Below are 26,117 nucleotides of genomic sequence, written 5' to 3'. Positions count from 1 at the left end.
CAAACTTCACATGCTGATAGTACTTATTGAGTACACCACCCCTACTGACTTGGGGTCACCAGGTCAAAGGTCAAGGTGCTGCGGGGGCATTTGTCACCATTAGTGACAGCTCTTGATCTTTTTAAGTTCAAAGTTAAAACTGCAGGAAAAGTGATTTCCCACTGCTCCATATAAGAAACTAAAGTGCTGGATTGTTTGTGTAACATCCTGTTTTGATTTACAAAATTGTACTAACATTAATAGTGTTTTAAATTCAAAGTGAAAACTGCAGTTACTGGTAGTTTTGTGAGTATAGCTTGTTAGAAACCTGAATGGCTAGAATGATTGTGATGTAGAACATTGATAATGTTTAGAAAGTTATATATTTGTAATGCTTAAAGGCTTATTTGTAACCTTCTGCTTTAATGTGCAGTATGATTATGAAGATTGTAGTTTGTGGCATTGTAAAGGAGAATGTTAAAAATCAGGTTCAGTTCATTTGCATTAAAACATGATAACTGATTAAAGCTGTAATCACATTGTTAATTTGAATAATCAATGTGATAGGCAATAAAAGACAGTGGAATTAGTATCACAACAAGTTACAAAATAAATAATGGTATTTACATGTATGTGAAATGTAAGTAATTGCTGCTGAAGTATTGAAGTTTTCTTTTTTGAGCTGTTTTGAGTTGTTACCATGCTTACTACTCTTACTGAAGTTGCTCAATGAGATCTTAAGGTACCTATATAATTGATTATTAAAACAGGAGTCTGAAAATAAAATAAATAATGAATATAATTTCATATGTATATATATATATAGAATAGATGTAAAATAAACAAGTTTATTGGTGGAGAAGGTAGGCTAGAAGGGGAAGATAGAGGGCATAATAATACTACATTTTATTCACAATTGTTGCTACGCCGAACAAAGTATCAGAGAAACTGACTATCCTGTCAGGGAAAATTCAGGGAATTATCAGGGAAATTTACTTCAGATTTTTGGTGGCCACCCTGTTATATGACCTTCAACCGAGATATAAACAGTTAAGTAAAATGGATACAGAATTATTTTCTCAGTGATGGGTTTAAATGTTTTATCTCATTTTGGCTGGGAATTAATTCAATAACATGGTAAAAGTTTAGACACAGTCCTTGCAACATCCACAAAGTATTGCGAAATTGGAATCAAAAGAAAAGTCTTGACATGACCGCTGGGGACATTGGCGGTTCATTAATAAAATATACAATTAAGCACTGCAAGGCTAACGGATAAACACATTCATGGGGGGTAATTTCCTCCTTTCTGTGGAAATGGACTTTTCAAGTCTTTCTTAGTGAAGAGAGTCCTTGCCAGCATTATAAATTCAGCCAGCTTGACATTATTTACTCTGTACAGCCTTGTGTTAATAACTTATGAGTAAAGGCATTTTTTTCTCAATTTTCTTTCAAAAATGTATTGAATTTTAGCATAAAAAATACACTCATTTCTCCATTTAATTAGAGGCCAATCTGATAGGAGATTTGAAGTGATATAATAGAGTCCCCTGGCCTGGAGTGAATCAAAGCAAAATAACTGACTTACTGTGATTAACTGTGTAAAAAATGCTAGTGTCATCTTCAAGGCAACTCTTATATTAGCCAGTACAGGATAGTCGTTTTTACTAGATTGTTATTGTCATGTATGTGTTTGACTGTACATAATAATGTTGTATGATACCAGTTAGAGTCATTATTGAAAAAACTATGAGACAAAATATAATAAAAAGTTACTGTTTTCTATTTCCTTTTGTATTTATGTAATGTAAAACGATGATGAATATGGTAATGAGGATGATGCTGGTGGTTGTGTTGATGAATTTTACAGAAAATAGCCCTGAAAACCCCCCACAATTTCTAACCTCCATTAAGTGGTCAGTTGCCTTAAGCAGCCAATTTGACCACTTCCCTTCAGTGGCTGTGTAAGACAGGTTGGATTGTTTTATTAATTTCATTGATGATTGGAATGATGTTGGCCCTTCACTGGAAAGCAGTGTTGTGTTGGTAGTAATGTTATGTAATGGTTCACACTGTAAAAAAACTCCTGTTGTTATTGTAGGCTCAGGTACATCAGAATCAGCCTTACGACGAATCTCTCGACGTCCCAGACGAGGAAGAAATTGCTAGCGTATACTCACCAACACCTCGTGTCACACAAACAGGTGAGTAAAGGAGAATGTTTGTGAAAATATATTTGTTAATACTTGTGTTATTCAGTTGTCATATTATCATAATTACTATGAAATTTGGAAGTCCTGTTCCAATTTCTCATACAGTATGAAGTAACTTTGCTGGTACAAAGCTTGACAAGTTACAAAAGAACGATGACCATGGCTTACTTTCCTCATCTAAGAAAACAGGCTTTGTCTCAGAGACAGGGCTTCCATTAGGATTCAATTTCATGGAGTCAGGACTGCCTAACATTCAGATTTTGGAGTCCCTCTTATACTTTCTTGGAGTCCTACGTAGTATCACTTAGTACAATGACTTTCAATATCATCATCATCATCATCATCATTACTATCATCATCATATCTAAAGTAACAGAATAAAAGGACTACTAGAATGATCAGAAAACATTTTATTTAACAAAAAATATTTTATTGTTTTATTATTTATTATTGTCCTATATCAACAGTCAGCATTTTATTAAAATAAACAGACTTACTGTTGTTCAGCTACATAACGAAAATCCACTTTAAAAAATCCTAAGTACATTTTACTTGGAGTAGAATTATGTCAAATTACGTCATTCACCTGGCAATACTCGACCAGTTAACTTTCATCCCACATTAAAGAAAATCAATAAAGGAAAATTTTGCCGACACCTCCCTTTGAAGCCACGTGCTGGTGTCATCAAATTGAGTCAAAGATTTCAGTTCTTAAGGAGGAAAATTTAATGTTTTGTTTTGTTTTGTTTTTTCTCCAAAAAATACTATAAAAATAGGATTTATCATTCACGAAAATCCAAAGTAAGTAGCAAATTTATTACCGATCGAAAAAAATGTTTTAATTTAAACTGGATGTGAAATGTCATTTGCTAGAAGAAAATAGTGACTTGCTGAGGTGTTTTGTGCGGAAATTATCGATATATTTTCCACAATTAGTTACTTTGTCTTCCGACTTCGGAGCTTGTTTCACCAATTTAATCCGAGCCAAATGCATGTAATGTTTTATTGTCGGCAATTAGCGTCTTCTAAATATGTCAACTGATCTGGATAACGGTTTACATTTACAGACGGTCTCTATCAAACACGATGCTTTCACACTAGTCTCACACTTCAAACACTGCCAGCAGTTTATACGAGGCTGTCAATCAAAGAGTTATTTAAACCGCTTTGATTAGTTTCGTCGGGGCGGAGCTAATCACGTCATTCAAGTGAAGTTACGTCACGGTGTATTGATTTTGTCGTCCTTTGAAAATATCGGAAGTCCTTGGTACGCCTCTGACTTTGTGTATTGGCGTACGGATTACAATTTTTGGCGTATTTTACGCCGGGACGCCACTTAATGGAAGCCCTGCAGAGATATGAAAAATATTTAAAGGGACATACCTCCAGGAGAACAACAAAATTTCCATTTTTTAAGCGGAAATCATTAGATGTTACTTGCTGAAAAAAGATAAATGAGCACTGTTTTATCAAATAATAAAAAATACAGCAAAATTCCTTCAGTCTGTTTTATATCAAATTTCAGTAGTGTGACTAACACTACACATTTCATTGCCTGAAAGTGTATATTTATAGATTAAAAATTCCTAAAATGCACAGATTCACTTTAAAATGTCTTTCTCTGTTAATTAAGTATTTCCTAAATTTATTTTTTTCCCATCAATTTGGAGGTGTGCAGCTTTAAAAGTATCATGTGAGTTTCTTACTGTCATTTCAAGTGACTAGTTTTAACTTTGCATTATCTAAATTAGTCAGAAATAAAGCTTTTTGTGTCATTTAAATGGTTATCTCCCCTTAATTTGATTTATACAGGTATTGAGTCATTGGTGGGATTATCTCCCCTTTGACAGGTAGAAGGTAGACATCTTTTTAATCATGACTTTTTCCATCATCAGGGGCTCGCCTGGGTGTACCAGGTCGAGGGAGGCCGCAAGGTAATATACATGCACGCACAATACTATTCTGTTGTTATGCATGCGTAGACATTTTGTTCAAGTCATCATATCATAATAACTTGAATCTATTTTTATGATCGTTGGATGTCCATCGTCCGTCCATTGTCCACCCATTGTCCACGATTTCTTTAAAGAGTATCCTGTAAACCACAAAGCCATTTACAACCAAACTTCACAGGAATGTTCCTTGGGTGGTAACCTTGCAGATTCCTTCAAATCTAGGTCATCCATTAAGAATTCTGGTTGCCATGGATACCAAAAGGAAAATCTTTAAAAATACCCTCCTTGGAAACTGCTGGCCTGACTTTGAAATAATATCATCAAGTTTAAATCATTTTGTTTCATTAAAAATCATGAGTGGTGGGGGGTGGGGGCCTTTGAATTCTTCTTCCTTGAAATGCCTGGCTCATTTTCAAAATAATTTCAAAGCAGGGTTCCTTAAGGGACTCTCAGATCATTCAGTTTCATTTTTAGCTCGACTATTCAAAGAATAGTCTAGCTATTCTACTCACCCTGGCGTCGGCGTCACACCTTGGTTAAGTTTTTGCATGCAAGTACATACAGCTATCATTTAAAGGCATATAGCTTTGAAACTTATTTATTCTTTTTCTAGGTCAATTACCAACCTCACTGGGTCAAGTTCCATAACTCTAACATGTATTTTGAGCAAATTATGCCCCCTTTTGGACTTAGAAAATTCTGGTTAAAGTTTTATATGCAAGTTACTATCTCCAAAACTAATGCAGATATTGAATTGAAACTTCACATGTGTCTTCGGGGTTATAAAACTAGTTGATAGCACCAAGTCCCATAACTCTGACCTTCATTTTGGCCAAATTATGCCCCCTTTTGTACTTAGAAAATTTTGGTTAAAGTTTTGCGTGCAAGTACATACAGCTATTACTAAAAGGCATATAGATTTGAAACTTATTTTTTCTTTTTCTACATCAATTACCTACCTCACTGGGTCAAGTCCCATAACTCTGACCTTCATTTTGGCCAAATTATGCCCCCTTTTGGACTTAGAAAATTCTGGTTAAAGTTTTGCGTGCAAGTACATACAGCTATTACTAAAAGGCATATTGATTTGAAACTTATTTTTTCTTTTTCTAGATCAATTACCTACCTCACTGGGCCAAGTCCCATAACTCTGACATGTATTTTGAGCAAATTATGCCCCCTTTTGGACTTAGAAAATTCTGGTTAAAGTTTTACATGCAAGTTACTATCTCCAAAACTAATGCAGATATGGAATTGAAACTTAACATGTTTCTTCGGGGTTATTAAACTAGTTGATAGCATCAAGTCCCATAACTCTGATATGCATTTTGGTCAAATTATGTCCCGTTTCGAACTTAAAACTCTTTTGATATTTTGAAAATCCAGGTTAAAGTTTTACATGCAAGTTACTATCTCCAAAACTAATGCAGATATTAAATTGAAACTTCACATGTGTCTTCGGGGTTATAAAACTAGTTGATAGAATCAAGTCCCATAACTCTGACATGTATTTTGGGCAAATTATGCCCCCTTTTGGACTTAGAAAATCCTGGTTAAAGTTTTGCGTGCAAGTACATACAGCTATTACCAAAAGGCATATAGCTTTGAAACTTATTTATTCTTTTTCTAGGTCAGTTACCAAACTCACTGGGTCAAGTTCCATAACTCTTAACATGTATTTTGAGCAAATTATGCCCCCTTTTGGACTTAGAAAATTCTGGTTAAAGTTTTACATGCAAGTTACTATCTCCAAAACTAATGCAGATATGGAATTGAAACTTAACATGTTTCTTCGGGGTTATTAAACTAGTTGATAGCATCAAGTCCCATAACTCTGATATGCATTTTGGTCAAATTATGTCCCGTTTCGAACTTAAAACTCTTTTGATATTTAACATTTTGGGTAATAATTTCCTGCTTCTGTGACAATATTTCGAATAGTCGAGCTTGGCTGTCTTACGGACAGCTCTTGTTAAAAAAAAGAATGGCCTCCAGGAGGTGGGTCCAGTTTTCCCCTTTGTGGCTTTATAAGGAAGTTTGAAAGTCTTCTTTTCTCAAACTCCTGGCCCAGTTTTAAAATATTTTCACAGCATTGTACTTCAAGACACGCAGTATCAAATTCCTTAAGGATAACATGGTGTAATAGCCATATTTCATATCTTGTAACTGGATGGTAATATTTAAATGAAATTTAGTCACTATTTATAAAGACATTCAAAACTAAAAACGTTTTTCACCAAGAGATTTTTCGAATTTTATCATTTTTTGGGGAGATAATCGGTATTGAAGTTAACGTTGATGCCTAAGGAAATATATAATTTCTTTGATTATGAGCATCAGAGCTTGAGTTTTGAAAAAATATTGCGGTAGAAATTCTGCTACATTATATGATTCTGATACAAATATCAAAAAGAAATCTAAAATACCCCATAGGGAAAAAGAGAAAATTATTTGTTTCTAGTTTTCAGGGGAGATAACTCATGAAAAAACAAAATTATGAGGGAAGGTAATCTAAAGGAAATTTTTGAGAACTTCTGTCACTATATAACTTGCCAATATGCACCTTATTTCTATTGTTTGACATTTTCAAAGCTTACATTATCAAGTTGTATGTACGCTTTTGGTGAAATTGAGGCCTATTACGGGTTGTCATCCTTAAGGTAAATTTGTTTCGTCAAATACATGGCTGCCAGTGAGCGGGGCTAGTCTTCTTAAAATTGCTATTTGATGAACTTTGAAGTTTTCTGCTCTGAAACTGCTGGCTCAGTTTCAGAATAATTTGACAGTATTAGTTCCTTAGTTAAGTGTACCAAATTCCTTTAAATCTTCATATTTGATAGGAAACATAGTACAAGGTGCTAGTTTTCCCTGTATGGCCTAATGGAAATTTTTGAAATACCTCTTTTCTCAAATTGCTGGTGGAATTGTAAAACAGTTCCTCTGCAATGTTCCTTAAATGACCTACAAGATTTATTGAGGTCATTCTGATTTGTTGCAAAACATGGCGGCCAGGGGGTGGGGCTAGTTTTCTCTATATGTCTTTATGGAAAATTTTAGGAAATGTCTCTTTTCAAAATGCTGACTCGACTTCAACAAATAATTTCACACAAATGTTTCTTGAGAGACCCTCTATCAAATTCCTTCCATACATGGACACTACCCGTCCATACTTATTTTGTGAGGACTCGTCTGGAAACACAGGCCTTATAACAAAATAACCTTACAGATATTTTCCTTACATGTCCAGTGTTTTTTCCCCACTAATTTGGGAGTGGGGCCAGGGCCTTTACAATTGGGAAAAATGCATCATAAAATGCCTAAATTTGGTATTGTTAAAAGTCATATTTTATATAAAAATGTCACATTTAAGAAAAAAATTGCCATAATTTATCATTATGCATTAAGTTAGCAAACTGTCTTGTCTTTCAAATGTTTAAGGTTTTATTCTTGTTTGAAAAAGATGAAAAAAGACAGTAAATTTTACTTTGGGAATTTTAGCTTTGAAATTGGGAAAAAAACATACTATTTGTCATTGGGATTGGGGCCCAATTCTGGCCCCAGATTGGTCAGAAGAAAAACACTGATGTCACTAATGATCATGTAATCTGTGAAAGTCAGTGAGCGATCTAGGGCCATGCTGGCTGTCTTGTTAAGGAATAGTTCTTGTAGTAGACATATTTTATTCACGACTTTATTCAAGTCTGATGTACAATTCTAATTTTATGTTGGATCTATTTTGTGTGCTTATGAAAAAATGTAACAAAGGAAGGGATAACGATTTCTTACAGATTAATTTTTTTTTTTTTCTTAAGACTATACTATAAATAATTTCAGGTAATATAATACAAAAGTGTAGTTTGTTTTTACTGGACCCATTTTTTTTCTTTCTTTTTTTGTTACCATATATATCTTTTTGTAATATTTAGAACCAATTAGAATTTGTCCTCAGTCCTTTATTTGTGGAATATATATCATGTATCGACAGGAAACTCACCTTGGTACTCAAATGATCTTAGCCTAAAACATTTTGGTGGCTGGACAGAAAACTGTGGTAACTTCTCCTTCGTTTAATACCAGTTACGATAGTTTTCTGTTTAGCCCACAAACAGAAATTTGATGTTAGGGCTCTTATAGGTATGAATAAATGCCTCTTTAAAATAGGAAACAAAGTTAGAACGTTAGAAAAAGATGTCAGTGTTGTTTGATTGACAGTTACTAGTAAAGTCTTGCGTTAAAAATATATATATGGATCTGAAATTCTTCAAAAGAGGAGTAAATGACTATAGTAATAAAACTAGAACTGCATGTGTAGCAACAGAAAACATTCTGGGATATTGTTTTGTGATTAGAAAGCATGGCAGGGTAGTTATTGTATGAACCGCACCATGAGAAAACCAACATAGTGCGTTTGCGACCAGCATGGATTCAGACCAGCCTGCGCATCCGCGCAGTCTGGTCAGGATCCATGCTGTTCGTTAACTGTTTCTCTAATTGCAATAGGCTTTGAAAGTGAACAGCATGGATCCTGACCAGACTGCGTGGATGCGCAGGCTGGTCTGGATCCATGCTGGTCGCAAACGCACTAAGTTGGTTTAAATGGTTTTCTCATGATGCTGCTCAATTATGTTTAGTGCAAAATGTCTTAATGCTTATAAATGTCTGCTTATTTTAGTTTTACTCATCTTTCATATGGTAATTCCAGGTAGTCAGACATAACTGTTTTTATGCCCCACCTCAGAAGAAACGGGGGTATATTGCTAATTGCACCTGTAGGTTGCTTCTTTTGGTCGGTCCATAGAGTGAAGGTTTCTGCCCAATAAATGGACATCCACTTGATCCAGAACCTTCAATCTTGGTAGCATGATTGGGCTTATGAAGTAGATGAACCCAATAGTTTTTTGGGTCATTAGGTCAAAGGTCAAGGTCACAAGGCTTGTACCTTGAAAATGGTTTCTGCCCAATACCTGGAGAACCACTTGACCCATAACCTTCAGTAGATAAACCCTGTAGCTTTTGGGGTCAGGAGGTCAAAGGTCAAGGTAACAGGGGTCTGAGCCTTGAAAATGGGTGGAGAACCACCTGACCCAGGAACTTCAAAATTAGTAGCATGACTTGGCTTATGAAATAGATTACTGAAATGGGTTTGGGGTCAGTAGGTCAAAGGTCAAGGTCACAGTGGCGTGAACCTTGTAAACTGTTCTGCCCAATAACTTTAGAACCACTTGACTTAGGACCTTAAAACATGGTAGCTCAGTTAGTCTTGTGAAGTAGATGACCCCTATTGTTTTTGGGGTCAGTAGGTCAAAGGTCAAGGTCACAGATGCCTGAATCTTAAAAATGGTTTCCGCCCAATAATTTGAGGACCACTGCACCCAGAACCTTCAAATTTGGTAGCATGATTTGACTTATGAAGAGTAGATGCCCCCTATTCTGTTGGGGGTTAGTAGGTCAAAGGTCAAGTTCATAGTGATCACGGGACTGAAAATGGGCCAACCCATCATGGGGAGCATACATGTTTTACCATTCTCTTGTTCTCTCTTTCACTTTTACTGGCATCTAGGAATAGCAACAGAGTTCTTTAAAGCACGTGCTTTCACTGGTTGAGTCGAGCAAACACACTGTTTTTAAGCACTGCTTATAAAATACCACAACTGACTAGAGTTAGGATCTCTGGAACAACAGATGGTCATAATTGATTTTTCACACATTTATTAGATGTACCACAGTTATATAATTGTAGTACTTAATATATAATGTTTTAGCGAAACACTGTGTTAAATGTGATAATATTTTCCTGAATTTCAAAGGTGGCTTATTTGTCTATATTTTTTTATGTTTTTGAGATTTTTTAACGTATTAGTATACTCTTGTAATATCTCGAAATAAGTTGCACACCATGGCCATTTTCTAAGAGTGGTATAGTCACAACAAGACAGTGATTGCATCAGATCATTTCTACAAAAGTGACCAGTGTTTATCATCACTTGGAAAAAAATAACTAAAGTTTGTTTGTTTGTTTTTGATGGCCTTAAATAAATCAAACTTTGAACTGAGGTGAACTGAGTTGTAAATTACACAATATATTACAAGAATTACATGTCTATATCATTCGATACCTAAACTATAGAAAAATCAACAGTGTTTGATTCTTAAAAATAAGTGTCTGTTTGCATTATTATTAAAATGATTAATTTGACAACCCTTATTATGCCCCCCTTATAACACCTTAACCACTAGCCAGAATTGAGCATTTACATTTTCTTATTCTGAAGTTATTTCTCTTAGAAAATAACAGTGGTGTGCAATTTATCAGGAAATGCTAAACTGGTATATAATAAGTAAATGCAGCTGCATTAATGACTTGTATTGATTTATAATCATTTGATAATACGTAGATTTTTATATTTTATATTTCAATGTTTTGTATAAGTTTTATTTGAAACAGCTATGGTGTAGGTTTTGTACTTATACTTCATGCTCGAAATACATTTAAAAGAATGCAAAATGATTTTATAGTTGTATATCCCTACATTATATGTATACATTATATTATTTTTTGCTTTGATGTTTTAACTTAAAGCTATAATTTTGGTGTAAGAACGTACTAGTTTTTTCCCTCAACATGCAGTACTGATATATTGATTTCCCAACTTATTTCACGTAAGTATTGTTTTTGTTAATTTTGGTTATCAGACTCACTATGTAATAATGTTAAACCTATAAACACATAACATAAGGATAGCTGCTGTCTTAATGTTCCCTATGGATAATAAAATATCCAGCAACAAATAAAGTTGAATTGTATAATCTATACACCAAAAAGGGAATGAATTTGAGCATCTGTTTTTAGCTCACCTGAGCCAAAGGCTCATGGTGAGCTTTTGTGACCGCTCAATGTCTGTCGTGCGACTTGTGTCGTCCGTCCGTCAACATTTTCTAAAAAAATCTTCTTCTTGAAAACCACTGAGCAGAATTACACCAAACTTCACAGGAATGATCCTTATGTGGCCCCCTTTCAAAATTGTTCAAAGAATTGAATTCCATGCAGAACTCTGGTTGCCATGGCAACTGGAAGGAAAAACTTAAAAAATCTTCTTGTCCAAAACCACAGGGCCTAGGGCTTTGATATCTGGTGTGTAGCATCATCTAGTGGTCCTCTACCAAAATTGTTCAAATTATCCCCCCTAGGGTCAAATATGGCCCCGCCTCAGGGGTCACATGGTTTATATAGACTTATATAGGGAAAACTTTGAAAATCTTCTTGTACAAAACCACATGGCCTAGGGCTTTGATATTTGGTGTGTAGCATCATCTAGTGGTCCTCTACTAAGATTGTTCAAATTATCCCCCTAGGGTCAAATATGGCCCCACCCCAGGGGTCACATGGTTTATATAGACTTATATAGGGAAAACTTTGAAAATCTTCTTGTACAAAACCACATGGCCTAGGGCTTTGATATTTGGTATGTAGCATCATCTAGCGGTCCTCCACCAAGGTTGTTCAAATTTTCCCCCTAGGGTCAAACATGGCCCCGCCCTGGGAGTCCTAAGTTTTACATAGACTTATATAGGAAATAAAGTTTAAAAATCTTCTTGTCTGAAACCACAACACTTAGACTTTTGATATTTGGTATGATGCATTGTCTAGTAGTCCTCTACCAAAATTGTTCAAATTATGCCCCTGGGTTTAAAAGAGGCCCCGCCCTGGGGTCACTTAGTTATCATGTGAGTTATATAGGAAAAATACTTAAAAAATCTTCTGATACTATTTTCAAGACTGTTTAACTATAATTACCTGATGGCCAGAAGTAATATGATGTCACTTGACTGTGACCTTGACCTACTGACCTACTTTATTGTTTTTTAAGATACAGCCTTGAAATTTTGATGACATACACAGTTTTGCACACAAATCGTAAAACTGAATTTCATTGACCATGAATGTGACCTACTGACTCTTAATATTTTATCATCAGTTTGACATTTGAAACATGTAGCTCATATTACTCAGGTGAGCGATCCAGGGTCATCATGACCCTCTTGTTAAAATCTTTTTATTGCGATCCAATACCTTTCCATTTTGAACAAGTAGTATGTGAGAAGTTGATGAATAAAACATTGCTATTGATTCTTAACATTAGTGAAGTGAACTTACAGTATTCAGAGCCGTAGGTTTTAACAGTGCTTTTATTTAATCCGTATAATGATATATAGATAACAATGTTAAATCTAGTGATTGGCTAAGATAATAATTTGTAAAATCTAGTGCCTGGATTAGGTAATGTTTAAATCCAGTGGCTCAGCAAAGATAAAAGTTTTTGAAACTCAGATAATAATTTCTAAAATCTTGTGACTAGCTAAGAATGATGATAATTTGTAAAATCTAGTGACCAGCTAAGGATGATGTTTAAAATCTAGTGCCAGGCTAAGATAACAGTATTTGAAATCTAGTGCCATAGTGGCTGGCTATTACTTCCTCTAGATCGGAATTTTGTTATTATTGACAGGTCCAGGTCGCAGCCGAGGATCAACTCCTCCTGACCCGAGGATGTCCGATCCATCTGATGATGAGTTTGGTGACAAGATAAACCCGCCTGATCAGGAGGTAAGTGTTGTGGAATCCAGTCAGACTGATTCTCAGATTGTGTATGTTTATTTACCTGTGTCAGACTGGTGCAAATAATAACAGTAATGACTTCTGTGCATGAAATTATAATATAATAATTTAGTTATGCTTTTTGCCAGTAATTTATTGTGCTATATAAATGGGGGCACTCAGTTAGCTCTCTAGGTGGAACACAAGAATACTAGCCGAGGGATCATGAGGTTGAAGTTCTGGTGATAATTAAGACAGGACAATATGTTTGAAGCCATTTGTCCACCATCTGAATTGTTGGGAAAACTGTCTGAGCTTTGTGGGGATGTTGTCTGAGCTCTGACCAGTGAAGAATTTGTGGGAGAGTTGTGGAGAACAAGTGAATACTTTTATGGAATTTAGGAGCACTGGTTACATTGACAGACCAATGTTTCGTTATATAAGTAAATTCTTTAATGTGAATAACGTGACTTCAGACAAACTTGACACACAAATCAGGTCTGGCACAAGAGAATAAACAAACGCAATTTGTTAACAACAAGACCAGTTATTTTGTTGCCAGGGTAACAGTTGACCACTGGCATGATTTTATCCACCTCATATTTATCCCATTCACAAGTTCCACTATTTCACTGCAACTTTATTCCTGAAGTTTTGTTTATTCTAAATTTTCATAGATGTTTATTGTTTTAAAAGTGGTTTGTGGAGATTCAAATATTTGTGTAGAACGTTATATAGGGATAACTCATGCTTTTCCATGTTGTAATATCAGCAGAATCCCTAGGGATTTTCCAGTGCCCGAACCCGGTAGAGCCACTGGGAACAAGCATATCCAAAGGGATTTTGCTGAACTTATAAAACAAACCTGTGTTAATGCTGTTCTAGCATAAAACATATAAAAAGCTGAAAACTGAATACAATGTATATTGTCCATCTGAAATGTACAGGGTTGTAATACATTTTCCCTTTATGCCAGTGGCCATGGAATGCACATTTAAAAAGTTTGTTAACAACACACAAGCACGAGAATCTCTGTGTAAACATGCATTTACTTTAAAAATAAACAACAACAACTGAAAACGACAAACTGAAGTTTTATGCTAGAATTTATCTTATTGCATGACTTATATTGTTTTGTTTGTTTCTTAGCATGTTTATAGATCTTCCTTAATTTGGCATGTTGAAGTTATCTCCCTTTTGATTTCATTGATTTGAATAACGTAGTTACTTTAGTTGACATTTTCAAGGTAATGTTCCAAAGCAACCTTTAGTGCTTACAACAGTTACAAAGTATTATTTGGTGTATCAGTGAATTAAATATGGGCATTTAGTCACTAACTGTTAACCTTTAGCCTGCTGGTGGCAAGTGAATTTGCCTTTCCGAGGCCAGTGCAGACCAAGATCTGTTGTCAATAGCCTGCTGGCTGATCATGGTCTGCACTGTTTGCTATTCAGTAAAGTAAATTTTCAGTGAACACCCCTTTGAAAAATAAATGATACTGCCCAAACTGGAAGATGGACCAGTCCATTTTTAGAAATTTAACAGGATGAAGGTTACTATGTAAATATGGTGGATAGTTTGTTCAGTCACAGATTACTGAGAATCCTGGTAGCGCGTATATATGGCATGATATGAGCCGTGCCATGAGAAAACCAACATAGTGGGTGTGCGACCAGCATGGATCCAGACCAGCCTGCGCATCCGCGCAGTCTGGTCAGGATCCATGCTGTTCGATTTAAAAGCCTATTGGAATTGGAGAAACTGTTAGCGAACAGCATGGATCCTGACCAGACTGGGCGGATGCGCAGGCTGGTCTGGATCCATGCTGGTCGCACACCCACTATGTTGGTTTTCCCATGGCACGGCTCAATTATATCTCCGGCAGTAACATCCACTCATTCCACACATTCAGCATGCGTAGGTAGTTGCTTCTACTGTGTGGTAGTTGTGTGCTGATTAATTAGGATGTCAGAGAATCATTAATAAATCATCCATGATGTGATTGTCAATGGAACTTTACTTTGTTAACAAATTTAGAAGTCCGATTAGAGCCTTTAAAGTAAGCTAAAACTGGTGTTATGCAACTGTTTCATCCAACTTTCCCTGCAAAACCAATTATTTGTAATTAAAGTAGTATAACTGAGAAATATTGATCAATCCTTGGTCTTATGTCGATCCCAAAGGAAATATGTGAACCTTTTTGGTTCAGTTTTGACATCAGTTCAATGTTATAACAGGTTTTCTACATGTATATGATAAAGCAATGATCAAGCTATTTTTATATTGACAAACTAGGCCTTAGAAAGTGTGATACCTCATAATACATTTCCCGCAAAGTTTTTGGCCATTTAAAAAATTACAGATACAATGTACTCATGTTCTTGTCCGAAATGGCAGACAGCTGTATATAAACAAACGGTTCTTGTCTGAAATGGCTGACAGTTGTAAACATACATTTTTCTGAAGTTGGAAGCTCGTCTAATATGCACCTAATTTGAGGGGTTCTCTCTGAGAGTAAAAAAAATGCATTATACGCGGGAAACTACTATGAGACTCAGAAAGTGAAACTTGTCACATGTACACATTTTCAACTCCGGTAGAGCAACATGCCCTGTACAGATATTTTCCAGCCAAGTCACCAGGTAGACATTTTAGAATTTACAGAAAACTATTTGTATGTTGTCTGAAAGTACGACATGCCAAAGTTAGGGTTAGGGTTAACATGCCAAAGTGGATGGTATTAGTGATTAAGGGAAGAACTATTTGTTAGTACTCAGAAAGTGCTACAAGGGTAATATTCTATCTGCAGTATGTGAATCGAATGCGTATGCAGCAGGAACAAAATTTTAACATTGCTAGGGATGACGATGACGACGATGATGATGACGACGATGATGATGACGATGAAGATGATGACGATGATGCACCACTTAATCAAGGCGGGGTACAAAACGTTGTTACTAAAAATAACTCACCCTGCTTTATACATGTACCTTCCACTCTTTTAGTTTGACACAGACTGCGTATTACGCTTGGTACAGGGAATTGTGGGAATTTCTCCTTTTGATAGAAGAGTGGTGGTTAAAGGGGTGCAATTTGGAGTGCATTAAACAATAACCCTTGAGTTGTTTTATTTTTGTAGGAAGAAGTACTTTTAGTGGAAGTCAAAGATTTAGTTTAAGAGAAATTTTAGTGTCTTAAATTGCATTTAGAAGACAATTTTATGCCAAAAAAAATGTATGTTGGAAAATTATTACCGACTACAAATCTTGCCTGCTATTTAAGTTGGTATCAAAAGGACTCGAATGCCAAGAGTTGGAATCCAGGAAAATGCATTCTAGGACAATTTGACAGAAGAAAATACATCCGATATCAATTTCCACCTTGTAGGGAAATTGTCAGTTCCTTGTGGAGAACAAGTTAGTACCTGCAGAGAATCCAGGATTACTGGTTAGGTTAAAATGGTGCTTTTACATACTGGAATATTGTTGAATTTGGCATTAAAACGTATATTACATACAAGTGAAATTATTAGGTCCACAATTACTGTTCCTCTTGGCTATATTATTAGATAGTCTTGCAGAAATCCTCTGAACTCCTTGCTTTTCCTAGCTATGAAAATTTAATCAGTTGTAACCAAGACTTCTAACAGCTTTTAGTTTAGTTTTATCAGGAAGGTCTAATACGGGGAGTAGAAACTCCGTATAAATCATACATTTATCTGTATTTTGCTGTCGTCCATACCTGTAAATATCGACCAGTCGTTAGCGATCGATATTTTGTTTTCGCCACTGTCGATTAGCGTGTAATTAGCATATTACCTCATGTTAATCATGGAGCTATAACACTTATTGTTCAAAGGGTTTACCAGTCACATGTTAAGTGGCGATAATTAGATGATCAGACATTGATCTAAAGGGATTCTGAAGCAAAAACAGCATGCAACTGCATGTGGTGATATGCTTAATTATTATGAATTAACTCTAGCTCACTTCCCTGAAGAAATATTTTACCACATAACTTCAAACCTTTATCAAAGGGCCGATTTTTGTTGGATTTGAATTAAAAAAATGGAAAATAACAGAAAGCTGACACTTTTCTTAATATTGTAAAGCCATAATTATAATTATTGTTTATAATGTCAGATTTCTACATACAGAAACAAACATTCTTCTTGAACGTAGGGAATGTTTCAAACGAAATTGTTGTTTAAACTCCAAAAAATTTAATTTAATAACTTAATCTTAAAACTGATGTGTGAAAAATACAATGTATTTAAATTAAAATAACAATTTTTTTTTTTTTAAAAGGCCAACAACGAAGTTACATTTAGTATTCCGAACTTTTAGATTAAACTGCAGAAAATCATCTAGGTTTAACACGCATTTAAAAGGTGAAGAGCAGAGCAATATCATAAACAAATATTTTCAGGCAACAGTTTACAGTTTTGACTTGCTATTTTCATTAAAATATGTCCTAATTTTTTTGTTCTAAATACTCTGAATCAACAAGGCAAATATCATGTAAAAAACGACATTTTTCTCTCTGGGTAAGACAAGTCTAGATTTAGCCATTTTCACAGGGCGAAAAGTAACATTAATGTAGATATGTTCCATTTAAAAACAGATGCAGGCAGTAATTTCATGGCAGAACTTTTGTTTTCAACAAAAAATTCAACAAATGCTTTCCCAGATTTTCACTGAAAGGACGAGTTAAACTGTAAGGCGTAAGTGTTTAAGTAATAGCAGAATAACCTACGGCATACGCTTCGATTGGACGACAGCATAAGATAAGATAATTGCCGGTTTCCAGTCCCCGTATCAGTTGTTCCAGGTTTTATATGTTGCTAATTGTTATATTGTTCTGTAACCAGGAAAGAGTTCTTTTCTCAACTGTGATAAAACTTAAAATTGAAGAATCTTTATATCATATTAACTCATTAATACCTGCAGCCATATCGCCGCTTAATTACTGGTATCAATTTTCCGATACATTCCTGAGCCACTTATCAAATTATCTGCTTTTTATGCCTGTGGGTTTTCACTGATAATCAATAATCGATAAGATCTAGACATCCTTTGATCAATATTAGGGACAAACATCTGTTTATAACAGAAAAATAAAACTGAAATTTTCACAACTGATACTACAAATTATGATCTATTCAATAATTTAAAATTTACTATTATTTTAATTTGCAAAATTGTTTTACAGGCCAACTGAAGTAACATGAATACGGAAAACTGCAATATTAAAAAAAGATTGGACATAGAAAAACAGCCGTTATTTGATAATACTATATTTATTCAAATATCATCTATTGCTAAATTTTAAAGCAAATGACATTATGAAAGAACAAAATTATACTTTATCTAATAAAATTAAAATAACTGAATCAAAAAGAAAGACTCTGTAGCATAAAACAGGAATTACCTAAAAATAACTTTCTAATTCCGATATTTAGTGATGAGTATATTGAAAATACATGCTTAAATAATATATAGTTTGATTGTTTCGATCACTTCCGGGTTTTATAAAGCTTTAGAATAAAATATTTTCATTGGTTGACTTTGACAGCAGTGCAATCGTTGGTACTCTTACAAACGTAAAATCACGTCACGCAGCATACAGAACTATCAGGCAGATAACGCATTTATGCGATCCTCAGCATACACGCCTGTTATCTTTTGACGGATAAATACGACATGCGGTACTCGATAAGAGTTCAAATGAACGCATAAATGCGATCTGCGTCCTTAATAAGTTAAGAGAGATGATTTTTGCCATTCGAGTTTGTAATGTTTAAAGTATAGTTCTAAGTAAATACCTTAAGTAATTAAGTTGTTCTGTTAGTGATATTGTACAATCTTGGTTGAAAGCAAAGTTCTGAAATGAAATGAAAAGAGATTTCATAATATTGTTTCTTTTGGAAATGAAAATACCAATTCAGTCAACCAGTCCCATGTGTTGCAGATAAGTTTACAATTTTTGGACATATTTTACCCATAGCAACCAAGGGTGGGACATATCTGTAACCAAGGGTGAGACATATCTGTAACCAAGGGTGAGACATATTATGTGTAACCAAGGTTGGGACATATCTCAAGATAAGGACATTATGTGTAACAAAGGGTTGGACATATCTCCAACCAAGGGTGGGACATACCTGTAATCATGAGTAGGAAATATCTGTAACCAAGAGTAGAAAATATCTGTAACCAAAGGTGGGACATAACTGTAACCAAGAGTAGGAAATATCTGTAACCAAAGGTGGGACATATCTGTAACCAAGGGCGGGACATATCTGTAATCAAGGGTGGGACATATCTGTATCCAAGGGTTGGACATATCTGTAACCAAGGGTGAGACATATTATGTGTAACCAAGGTTGGGACATATCTCTACACAAGATAAGGACATTATGTGTAACAAAGGGTTGGACATATCTCCAACCAAGGGTGGGACATACCTGTAATCATGAGTAGGAAATATCTGTAACCAAGAGTAGGAAATATCTGTAACCAAGGGCGGGACATATCTGTAACCAAGGGTGGGACATACCTGTATCCAAGGGTGGGACATATCTGTAACCAAGGATGGGACATATCTGTATCCAAGGGTGGGACATATCTGTAACCAAGAGTAGGAAATATCTGTAACCAAAAGTGGGACATATCTGTATCCAAGGGTGGGACATATCTGTAACCAAGGGTGGGACATATCTGTATCCAAGGGTGGGACATATCTGTAACCAAGAGTAGGAAATATCTGTAACCAAAGGTGGGACATATCTGTAACCAAGGGTGGGACATATCTGTAACCAAGGGTGGGACATATCTGTATCCAAGGGTGGGGCATATCTGTAACCAAGAGTAGGAAATATCTGTAACCAAAGGTGAGACATATCTGTAAACAAGGGTGGGACATATCTGTAACCAAGAGTAGGACATATCTGTAACCAAGAGTAGGAAATATCTGTAACCAAAGGTGGGACATATCTGTTACCAAGGGTGGGACATATCTGTAACCAAGGGTGGGACTTATCTGTAACCAAGAGTTTGACATATCTGTAACCAAAGATTGGACTTACCTGTAACCAAAAGTTGGACATATCTGTAACTAAGGGTGGGACGTTTCTGTAACCAAGGGTAGGACATATCTGTAACCAAGGGTTGAACATAACCAAGGGTGGGACATATCTCTAAACAAGGGTGGGACATATCTCTAAACAAGATAGGGACATTATCAGTAACAAAGGGTGAGACATATATCCAACCTCTAACTAAGGGTGGGATATATCTTCAACCAAAGGTGAGACATACCTGTAACCAAGAGTAAGATATATCTGTAAGCATCGTTGGACATATCTCTAACAAAGGCTGAGACATACCTGTAACAAAGGCTGAGACATATCAGATACCAAGAGTGGAACATGTCTGTAACCGAGTGGGATTTTCTCATCCAGAACTAAATAGGCCTGGTAGATTTATTTTCTTGACATTCACTTTAATGTTTTATGGCACAAATTTATTAGTGCATCCTGTGAGTATTTGCATATTTGAAAAAAAGGTGACCTGTGTCAGATAAAGTTATGTAGCACAGGTATTTTATTTGTAAAAGTCTTTTATTGTCAGAAAGTGCTAAATTGTCTTTCAGAGGTTTCAGCCATTTAGTGCCTTGTATTATCTTCAGCAGAACTGTTTGTGTGTGTTTTATTGCAGACATTTTGTTCTTGTATTAACTTTTGTATGCACGCTGGAGCTTGAGGGGTGTTTGTAAATGTTCAAACTTTTGGTAGTGTTTCACTTGGACACATAGCCCACCATTCTATTTTTGAAATAAGACCTCGATATACAAGCCTTATGATAGCTACAGATTATATAAGGAATGAATTGATGTGTTATATGGTAAATTTAACATGAATGAATACCGGTAATGATACCAATAATTTAAAAGAATTCAGGAAATGAAAATAAGTAATAAAAAAGCAGTATGAATTAAGACATGCATAACATTTGTACATGTATGTACTTGTTGAACATTCCAGGCCTGCACAGTGTAATTTAAATGGATTTTAATGCTGTATAATGTGTGTAAATTCTGTAACAAAATGTGTGCAGAATATGAAATACATCACCAATGTTTTTCTCTTATTTGTTGAAACAGTGATTTAGAATAGAATATTTCTGTTGAAGATGACCTTGGCTGTTATTTCAGGTTGGGAAACTCCAGAACATGTATTGTCACATTGAGCACTTTATCTCGTTCCTTCACGTTTTTTACAGTTTTGATTGTTATAACTTTGCTGAGATTATAAATTTGTGAAAAACATGGTTTTTAACATTACCTAACTTCTAACTATAATTACGTTTTTTTGCAAAGACTATGCTGTATAACTGCATGATTAACATGATAATTTTTGTTAGGCTTTGTTAGTTATTGTGGTTTATTTATTAATTTGAATGTCTTTAAAATTTCATATGACATTTTTTCCCTTTTTTTACATTTAAAAGTTTTGAAAGTTTCAAAGCTTTATCTCAAAAGACTTTGTCAAAAATGTGGACTGGTACGAAAAACTTAACCAAGGTGTGACGCCGACGCCGACCCCGTGGTGAATAGGATAGCTCTACTTATTCTTCGAATAGTTGAGCTAAAAATGGTGGTTACAGTTCAGACTTCAAGAAATATGGCCTATATAAGAGGCCATCTTTAGTGTTTTAAGCCATACAAAACTAGATGTGTGTTCATAGGACACTGGTGCTTCCACTTTGTCATTGCACATGGTTTCATGACTCTAAGCGAAATATTTTTAACATACATGCAACACAAACTATTAAGTACTATATGTGTACTTTTCACCAAATCAAGGACCATAACTCTGGTCTGGCCGAGTGTAATTGCAAACAGAACAGCAGGAGTACAACTTAACATAACTTTGATACATAAAAATCCTCTAATGTTTTATGACTCTAGGTCAAATACTTTTTGGGATACACGTGACACGAAATTTTAATGCCCTTAATGCATATTTTTGATTAAGTCAAGGGCCATAACTCTGGTCTTGTTGAGTGAAATACAAAAAAACACAAATTCACATGTTGGATAATGTTACTACATTGTTTCATGGCTATAGGTCAAATATTTTTCACATGATATATAACAACCCTGTGAGGTTTGACGACTCGAGCTCAAATATATGTTGATATATGCACCACATAAATTTGGATGGACAAGGTTTTTTCTGAGATATATTTACCTGTGAATTTTTGAACTCTGAGTACAGTGTAAACAATACATGTAACGCTTGAACCTTCTCATTGTGGTGGTTTGTATTCTTGTAAATAGGAATGTCTAATATAGCTGAAAGTTAAATAGTTCAAATTATACAATGTACACATACATTGTGACAATTATAATCCAAGGCTTGTATTACATCATAAACAAATACATCATAAACAGAGTTTTATTTTAAAATCATATCGTTTTGCTTCAGACCACATGTTAGCACACTGCACATATACATTATAGATAACAAAAGAAAATGGGTTGAGCTACAAGTTATTACGATGTTAGAATTTATCCCTCCCAAAAATGACAGATAAATTAGTGACTAAAATATCACATATTACTGTTTATTAACATAAAAATAACAAGAGCTGTCCGTAAGACAGCCAAGCTCGACTATTCGAAATATTGACCCAGAAGCAGGAAAATATTACCCAAAAAAGTTAAATATCAAAAGAGTTTTAAGTTCAAAAGGGGGAATAATTTGACCAAAATGCATATCAGTTATGGGACTTGCTGCTATCAACTAGTTTTATAACCCCGAAAGCACATGAGAAGTTTCAATTCAATATCTGCATTAGTTTTGGAGATAGAAACTTGCATGTAAAACTTTAACCAGAATTTTCCAAGTCCAAAGGGGGCATAATTTGCCCAAAATACATGCCAGAGTTATGGGACTTGATCCAGTGAGGTTAGTAATTGATCTAGAAAAAAAAAATAAGTTTCAAATCTATATGCCTTTTAGTAATAGCTGTATGTACTTGCACGGAAAACTTTAACCAAAATTTGCTAAGTCCAAAAGGGGGCATAATTTGGCCAAACTGAAGGTAAGAGTTATGGGACTTGATCCTATCAACTAGTTTTATAACCCCGAAGACACATGTGAAGTTTCAAATCAATATCTGCATTAGTTTTGGAGATAATAACTTGCATGTAAAACTTTAACCAAAATTTTCTAAGTCTAAAAGGGGGCATAACTTGCTCAAAAAACATGTCAGAGTTATGGGACTTGACCCAGTGAGGTTGGTAATTGATCTAGAAAAAGAAAAAATAAGTTTTAAATCTATATGCCTTTTAAAAATAGTTGTATGTACTTGCACGCAAAACTTTAACCAGAATTTTCTAAGTCCAAAAGGGGGCATAATTTGGCCAAAATGAAAGTCAGAGTTATGGGACTTGCTGCTATCAACTAGTTTTATAACCCCGAAGACACATGTGAAGTTTCAATTCAATATCTGCATTAGTTTTGGAGATAGTAACTTGCATGTAAAACTTTAACCAAAATTTTCTAAGTCTAAAAAGGGGCATAATTTGCTCAAAATACATGTCAGAGTTATGGGTCTTGACCCAGTGAGGTTGGTAATTGATCTAGAAAAAGAAAAAATAAGTTTCAAATCTATATGCCTTTTAGAAATAGTTGTATGTACTTGCACGCAAAACTTTAACCAGAATTTTCTAAGTCCAAAAGGGGGCATAATTTGGCCAAAATGGAAGTCAGAGTTATGGGACTTGCTGCTATCAACCAGCTTTATAACCCCGAAGACACATGTGAAGTTTCAAATCAATATCTGCATTAGTTTTGGAGATAGTAACTTGCATGTAAAACTTTAACCAAAATTTTCTAAGTCCAAAAGGGGGCATAATTTGCTCAAAATACATGTCAGAGTTATGGGACTTGACCCAGAGAGGTTGGTAATTGACCCAGAAAAAGAAGAAATAAGTTTAAAAGCTATATGCCTTTCATTGATGGCTGTATGTACTTGCATGCAAAAACTTAACCAAGGTGTGACGCCGACGCCGACGCCGACGCCAGGGTGAGTAGAATAGCTAGACTATTCTTCGAATAGTCGAGCTAAAAATATTTCTTAGTGGATAACCATAACTTAATTAAACAAGAGGACCATGATGGTCCTGAATCGCTCACCTCTTCCCACATGACCCAGTTTTGAGTATGACGTCGTTTTTTCTATTATTTGACATAGTGACCTAGTTTTTGAGCTCATGTGACCCAGTTTTGATCTTGACCTAGATATTATCAAGATAAAATTCTGACCAATTTTCATGAAGATCCATTGATAAATATGGTCTCTAGAGAGGTCACAAGGTTTTTCTATTATTTGACCTATTGACCTAGTTTTCGAAGGTACGTGACCCTGTTTTGAACTTTACCTAGATATCATCAAGGTGAACATTCTCACTAATTTTCATGAAGATCTCATGAAAAATATGGCCTCTAGAGAGGTCACAAGGTTTTTCTATTTTTATACCTACTGGCCTAGTTTTTGACCACACGTGACCCAGTTTCGAAACTGATCTAGATATCATCAAGGTCAACATTCAGATAAATTTTCATGAAAATCCATAGAAAAATATGGCCTCTAGAGAGGTCAAAAGATTTTAATAATTTTAGACCTACTGACCTAGTTTTTGACCGCAGTTGACCCAGTTTCAAACTTGACCTAGATATCATCAAGATGAACATTCAGACCAACTTTCATACAGATCCCATGAAAAGTATGGCCTCTAGAGGGGTCACAAGGTTTTTTCATTATTTGACCTACTGACCTAGTTTTTTAAGGCACATGACCCAGTTTCAAACTTGACCTAGATATCATCAAGGTGAACATTCTGACCAATTTTTATGGAGATCCATTCACAAGTATGGCCTCTAGAGAGGTCACAATGTTTTTCTATTTTTAGACCTACTGACCTAGTTTTTGACCGCACATGACCCTGTTTCGAACTTGACCTAGATATCATCAAGATGAACATTCAGACCAATTTTCATACAGATCCCATGAAAAATATGGCCTCTAGAGAGGTCACAAGGTTTTTCTATTATTTGACCTACTGACCTAGTTTTTGATGGCATGTGACCCAGTTTCGAACTTGACCTAGATATCATCAAGATGAACAATCAGACCAACTTTCATACAGATCCCATGAAAAATATGGCCTTTAGAGAGGTCACAAGGTTTTTCTATTATTTGACCTACTGACCTAGTTTTTGAAGGCACGTGACCCAGTTTCGAACTTGACCTAGATATCATCAAGGTGAACGTTCTGACCAATTTTCATGAAGATCTGATGAAAATAAATGGCCTCTAGAGAGGTCACAAGGTTTTTCTATTTTTAGACCTACTGACCTAGTTTTTGATCGCACGTGACCAGTTTAAAACTTGACCTAGATATCATCAAGATGAACATTCAGACCAACTTTCATACAGATCCCATGAAAAATATGGCCTTTAGAGAGGTCACAAGGTTTTTCTATTATTTGACCTACTGACTAGTTTTGAAGGCACGTGACCCAGTTTCAAACTTGACCTAGATATCATCAAGGTGAACGTTCTGACCAATTTTCATGAAGATCTTGTGAAATATATGGCCTCTAGAGAGGTCACAAGGGTTTTCTATTTTTAGACCTACTGACCTAGTTTTTGATGGCACGTGACCCAGTTTTCAAACTTGACCTAGATATCATCAAGGTGAACATACTGACCAATTTTCATGAAGATCTTGTGAAAATATATGACCTCTAGAAAGGTCACAAGGTTTTTTCTATCTTTAGACCTACTGACCTAGTTTTTGAAGGCATGTGACCCAGTTTCGAACTTGACCTAGATATCATCAAGATGAACATTCTGACCAACTTTCATAAAGATCCCATGAAAAATGTGACCTCTAGAGTGGTCACAAGCAAAAGTTTACGGACGGACGGACGGACGCACACACGGACGGACGGACGACGGACCCCGCGCGATCACAAAAGCTCACCTTGTCACTTTGTGACAGGTGAGCTAAAAAAAGAACAAGGAGCTGCGTTCAATAAATGCTTGATGCCCCCAGTGGCATCCTTGTCGATAGATTTTGCACCTAAGTCCAAAACAAGGTCAAGGTCAAACTGAGGTCAGGTGATGTTTGAAGATGAGGAATGGTCACAGTTTACAATCAATCTGGTTCACAGTATCAATTCATTCTTGTAAGGGGTATTGATGCTAGACGAAACGGTCCCATTTGGTTAACCAAGAGATGGCCCATATAAAGCAACCTAAGTCCAAAATGAGGTCAAGGTCAAACTGAGGTCA

General features: G+C 35.4%; 1 protein-coding gene across 1 annotated transcript in view; it reads right to left on the bottom strand.

Moving 5' to 3' along the window:
* Positions 1–26,117, bottom strand: part of LOC123559993 (intraflagellar transport protein 46 homolog) — a 74,989-nt gene that overhangs the window by 10,876 nt on the left and 37,996 nt on the right. The window contains 1 exon segment of the mRNA XM_053516682.1: positions 22,001–22,104. Within this exon segment, the coding sequence (XP_053372657.1) occupies positions 22,001–22,104 (104 nt within the window).

The sequence above is a fragment of the Mercenaria mercenaria genome, chromosome 10, assembly GCF_021730395.1.
Source record: "Mercenaria mercenaria strain notata chromosome 10, MADL_Memer_1, whole genome shotgun sequence".
Classification (NCBI taxonomy): domain Eukaryota; kingdom Metazoa; phylum Mollusca; class Bivalvia; order Venerida; family Veneridae; genus Mercenaria; species Mercenaria mercenaria.
The sequence above is the reverse complement of the archived record's forward strand: the minus strand, read 5'-3'. Positions and strand labels throughout refer to the sequence as shown.